This window comes from Alligator sinensis, unplaced genomic scaffold (assembly GCF_000455745.1).
Source record: "Alligator sinensis unplaced genomic scaffold, ASM45574v1 scaffold24_1, whole genome shotgun sequence".
In the NCBI taxonomy this organism is placed as follows: Eukaryota; Metazoa; Chordata; order Crocodylia; family Alligatoridae; genus Alligator; species Alligator sinensis.
The window spans coordinates 500,098-505,968 of record NW_005842609.1 but is presented as its reverse complement, the minus strand read 5'-3'; the positions used below and the strand labels follow the sequence as shown (position 1 = coordinate 505,968).

Below are 5,871 nucleotides of genomic sequence, written 5' to 3'. Positions count from 1 at the left end.
CCACCAGTAAACACCCCCCCCACCCTCCCGCCGACTGGTGGTGGGGCCCGCTCCGGCCCCTCAGTTCCTGCTGTCATGGAAGTGTTCCACCATGTGTCTGTCTGTGCAGAGCACTCTGATTGGCTGCCGAGACAACCAACCAGAGTGCGAATAAAGCTTTATGGATCGACAGACAGACAGACAGACAGACAAAGACTTTTACAATATTAGAATTTTTTTCATTTTGGAGTTTGTATTTTAAAGTTCTTTCAGCTGAAACAACAAAAGCTTACTTTATTATAAATTACCGGTACAAACAGGAAATAACGGAAAGCAAATAATAATAATAATTTGTTTCTGTTCCACACCATTTGAAAGGGTACAATGGAAAGCTTTGTAAAAAGGGTATCTTATATTAAAATTTATCATGTTCTTAATGATATAAAAACCATTCACCAACACCAAAATCTGGTGGCATTGATACCAGCCATGGTTTCCTTCTACAACAAAAGGTAACAGGTACAAGACTCTCTACCATTTGACTTTGGGGCCCAGGAAACTGCTTATGCAGAGTCAACAGTCCCCGATTCTCAGCACTGGACCTGGTTAACCAAGAACCATTGTGTTTAAGCTGGACCTTCAGGGCTGGTTTGGAAAGATGCAAGCATATACTTTCTTTGTACAGAACTGGGCACAGAACTGCAGAGCAAGTGATTCTCCAGAGGCAACTTCTGGATCTTCCATACAAAGTTCAGCTAACCCAGATGGATCTAGGAACCTCAGTGTTGCACATACTGGACACAAAACCAGATAAGCAGTGCAAGGACCTCAGCATAAGATCCACTGAACCAAATGGATCCGGAGACCATACACAAGTCACACTCCAAAAGCAATTGCCTTATAGCACCAAAACTGATAAAGCAGAACAAACCTAGGGATTAGTGTCAGTTTTACCAAGTGGACTATGCTGAACAAATTTCAAAATTCAACATTACATTTACAGTGCCTGACTTGGATGACCTAGCCTCAGCTTCCTCCAAAAGTATTCAGGCGAAATGGCCTTCCTACTTTTTGTGGCGCCAAATGATGCCTGTGTCCTATGGGTCTCTCTCTCCCACCCACCCCCACCACTTTTAAAGAAAGCTGACTACCTATAACAAACAGCTTCTAATGGGCAGAAGAACAGGAACTGAGGGTACTTAAATCCCAGCTAACTACACCTTTGATAATTAGGAGAAATTAAAAGGTTGGGGCCACACCCCCTTTTGTGCCCTCAGAACCATCCATTAGGATGTATAAGGCTGACTGGCAAAAACATCGTGGTCTACCACAAGATTTGAAGAACTGGGAACATGCAGGAATCATATAAAAATGATTTTTTTTTTTAAATGAAACATGGACTTTTACAAGTTGTCTAATGAAATTCACAAAAGGGGAGTTCATTGATATTTTTCAAAAGACTGAAAATATTTGTGGAAAACTGTCAAGATTGCACAAAGCACTATATTTGGGAGGAAAAAAGCCTTTATCATATATTATAAAATAAATTGAAAAAAACCTGAAGAGTCTTAACCAACTCCAGTGACTAGTCAATTTCTAGTAGTGTGCAAAAACATTTTCCTGGTCCACAAAAATTTCATAATTTTTCCCCCTGTCCTGATTCAGGATAAAATCTTTTTAAAAATGTGTAAAATAACAATGAGGTTAATAAAAACATTGTTTCAATAATTTTAAAACCTTTCATTTATCTTCCTCCATTGTAAGTATAAATTACAACTTTGAAATAAACCCAGAAACCTGCTGGTTTTCAAGGCACATTATGAACCAGAATGTTTTGATATAAATTACAATTGTTTCCAAATGAAGGATTTTTATTATTTCACTGAAACAAATTCTCTTTTTGTTTTTGCAAATAGCACTTGTTTTGATTAATTGACTTTTTCCAATGAGAAAACACTATATCAGAAAGCTCCCAGACAGGTCTTTCAGCATCGCAAATACTGCTGCATTACACTAGTTGGCCTTTCAGGTGGATTTTTAAATGGTTCATAAAATATATCTGCAAGTCTTTTGTCATGCAAGAGCTCACTTTTCCTAGACCAGAATTTTGCTCCCAATTTAGTCAGTCAGAGTTCACGAGAAACTTGCTTACTTACGCAGGAACGTTTTCAAATTCTTCTGCTGTTATTATGGGCACTTCTTTAATAAATTTTGGCTCTTTTACAGATTTCTTTGCACGTTCAGGTTCTGTGCTGTTGCTCTGTTCTTCAGACTTTCCAGATAGTCCCGTGGTACTGTTAAGTGATTGAAGATTACGTATTTAAGTGGATAAGCAAATGTGCACACAAGAACAAGATGCATTTACTCAGCAGTAGAAATAAATTATGGCTGATATTACGTCATACAACCAAAAATATACAATCCCCTCCCAGGATTTTTCAGGAAAAAAATTGTCTTCATTAATCTATACCATAGTTTACTTCATTATATTACTTTTTTTTCTGTTAGGCTGTGAACAGATAAATTGAAAGCAATTCAACTGCAAGACAGAGCAACTAGAATATCAGTATGCTATTGTATTTCACAAAACAAGAGACTGATTCATAATTTAGTCCTGACTCACAAAGATGAACCAAAACATAGAGCTATTAATATAAACCATCCAATTCTAAACACCTTAAACCTCTTGGAACCATAGGTCTAAATCTTGGCAAAGCTGACTCATCCACTTACTATCTGATCTGTTGAATGAGATCTGAAAAGCCAAGACCTACATGAACACTAAAAATCCCACAGAAACTCTGTATGGATTTGCCCCCAATTCCAACCCTCCACTAGCTCAATATCCATAGGGAAAAAAAAATCTCTCCTCTTCCGCTGTCTGCCTAGATGCTATACTCCTTTCTATACATCCTAGACAGCAATGCACAGAGAAGAAGTAATTTCACTGATTTATGTAGTGTTTGCTAAGTGCACATAAGTGCTAAGTTATTCTATGGGGGTGAAAAGTGCTGTGTAAACATAAGAAATGATTAAAGCAGTGGTAGAGGTCCAATGTTCAGTTTTGGCCCATTATACAGTATCTCACCATAAAAGACATCTTGTAAAAGAGCTGCTCTCACTCCTCCAGCATTCTGCCATTATGCCCAAACTCTAACCACCCCTACACCTCGGAGCAACCACTGACCCACCAGGCCCTCAAGTGCTTCTGCTTCAGACTAATCTTCCTCCATGCTGCTACGTGCTCTGCTCTTGTTAAATCTCAGAGAGGCTATGGGGACCAGGGAAGGTGGCAAGGAAGAGAAAATGATGAACCAAAGACAAGAAGGGGCAGGACAGTGGAAATAGAGTCCATACCAAAATCTGGATCTAGTGCATTCCTCAGGGCTCCTGAGGGACAGGCAGCAGAGTGAAGTGCCCTGAGCAGTGGGAGCTTGTGGGGCTATAGCCACCCCAAAATTTACCTTAGCCTCCCTATAGCCACCCTGCCCAGTGCAGTAAGGTTGAAAACCCGTGCTTTACTGAATCAAACATTTGGGGTATCATGGTACCCTTCTCCTCAGGGAAAGTCCTTTTAAAGCTGCAATGTGGGATGGAAACTATGGGAAATTCCAAAGCAACCAGCTCCAGGAATAAGGAAACAAGAACCCACAACCCCCTCTCCCCATACCTCATCATCCCCTATCTTGGTTGGAGAGCAACAGTGGCAGCTCAGAAGCAGGGGGCAAGAAAGCCCATCCCAACACCTGCTGATCCTGCCAGCACCCCCCTCCCAGTTGAGCCTGGGACCCCACTGCCCACTGTCAGTAAGAGGGAAGTGAAAATGAGCAGGTGGCTTTCCATGACCAGTTGGAAAAGCAGGGGAGTTCTTAGGGGGCCCCGCTCTCTACCCAGACCCGCAAGTACCATGAGCATTGTGTCATATCTCTTCTGCTCCCCCTGGCAACCCTTCTACGCTTCACTGTGCTCCTGCCCCAAATGAGCCTGGGACTCTGCCAAGTGGGGTCCAGACTGTTCCACCCACACACCTGCGCACCCCCAGTCAACCAGACAGATTTGGGTAAATCTAACAATGTTCTTCATTGAACTCAAATCAGTTAATGTTTTTGAGAAGCAGGAGCCTCTAGGCAGGGATCCCAGAATCACTTGGGGTGGGAATAAGTAGCCAGATGTTCAGAAGGGGCCACATGGCCTCCTATTTCTGGTTTCCAGGGGGCTGGGGGCTTTGGAGGGCCCCCCACGAGAACTCAGTTTTTTTGCCTGCACTGGTATTTCTATCTCCCTGCCATGGGTCCCTTTGGGCTGAGAGTTGCATCTCTTTTGGACATGCCAACTGAAGTCTTTCTGGTTTGACCTACTGACAAGCCAACCTAGAGTTTCTATTTTAACCCTCAGTAGCTTCTTCAACACAGTTCCCTCCAAAGGGGAAGTAAATATAGGTACATTAACTCAGATAAATCAGCTGCGATCTGTTTGGGCAGAATTAGAGCCATAAATTTTTATCCCCAGTCTGACAGATGCAAAAGAACTAGATGATTTTGTAAAATGCTATGTTGAGGGGGCAGGAGGCATATCTTGGGAAATATTGCTCAAATTACAGCAAATCTGACTTGCTTCTTGTTTCACCTCCTTGCTATCCACAAGGCACTGAAAATTTAAAGAGTCTGATTCAACAAAGGAATTTTAGAGCACTTACAATACGTAACTTTTAAACAAAACATGACACTAAGCTTTAAGTATAGCAGTACTGGTTTTCAGCTCAAAACACCACTTGCTGTCACCGTAGGAGGTTCCCTGTAGAGCTCCCATGCCATTATTGGCCTGGCCTCCCACTGCTTTTTCTCATGGGATCACCATGTAAATAACAATACCTTGTAGCAACCATTACCACTGCAAAGCTAAAACATCCATCGTACTTTATATACAACTCTGGGTCCCAAAGTTTTGCATTTAACATGTCATATTAGCAGTACAGTAATTTTCACACAGCCCATTTCAACGGCAGTAGGAAATTCATATAGACAAGTATTACATACCAGCTTTGGTTTGTTTTGGGTAGGTGAGGAGGCATATTTTCACACAGGTGCAGCACTTCATTATAGTCCCTCTCAGCAGACTCCTGGATCTCCTGAAATAAAGAACACTGGATTTTTTTCAGGAGTTTGAAGTCACTGAAACATGAATCAAATGAGAGTCTAATGTCTAGAGGGCATGAAAATGGTCTTTATCAAATACACTGACTGACAAACTTTCCCAGTTCTGGGCTATTTCCTCTAATCCCAACAGCAATCAGTGGAACCCAAAAAAACAACTGCTTCTCATTCAAAAGAGCTGATCCAGATAGAGGGGAAAGACAAAAAAAATAAACCTGGCTGCAAAAGTGCCACCTGCACTAGAAAGTTTTACTAATAAAACTTCCCTTCTTTCAGAACATTTTGGTATACAACCATACTTATATTATGTGCTCTATATAAAATGCTGAATTATGTCAGTCAACCTGACACCTCATGGATAGCCAAAAACTCTTCAAGACCCAGACAAGCCCTAAGGGAAGAACTCAAAGAAGTCAGAGAGGTGTTTTAGTGCATGGTGCTCTTTATCCCATTTCTCCTCCCTCTCTAGCTCTCTGTCTCTTTCTCTACCCTGTGTGTGTGTGTGTATGGGTAAAGCATAGGGACCTACTGAGTTCACAGCAGAAACGGGGCACACTGCGGTCCTTTAATCTTTCAGGTTGCCCCGTGTACCCCCTCCGCTGCTGATTGGTGGAGGGGTTCCACTTACAGCTTACTCCTGATTGGCGAGGAGGCGAAAAATGTAGTTTTAAATATGGCACCACTGTTGCCTCCCACCACTGATTGGCTGAGGGCCCTGCTGCTTCCTTCTTGCTTGCAA

The 5,871-nt window shown here is 41.9% G+C and overlaps 1 protein-coding gene across 1 annotated transcript in view; it reads right to left on the bottom strand.

Annotated features, from left to right (window-relative positions):
• The window catches only part of SKA1 (spindle and kinetochore associated complex subunit 1), a 40,702-nt gene that overhangs the window by 20,068 nt on the left and 14,763 nt on the right, over positions 1-5,871 (bottom strand). The window contains exons 4-5 of the mRNA XM_006033137.3: positions 5,016-5,107; positions 2,136-2,273 (exon numbers count right to left, since the gene is read on the bottom strand). Coding sequence (XP_006033199.1) covers positions 2,136-2,273; positions 5,016-5,107 — 230 coding nt within the window. The remainder of the gene's footprint in view (positions 1-2,135; positions 2,274-5,015; positions 5,108-5,871) is intronic.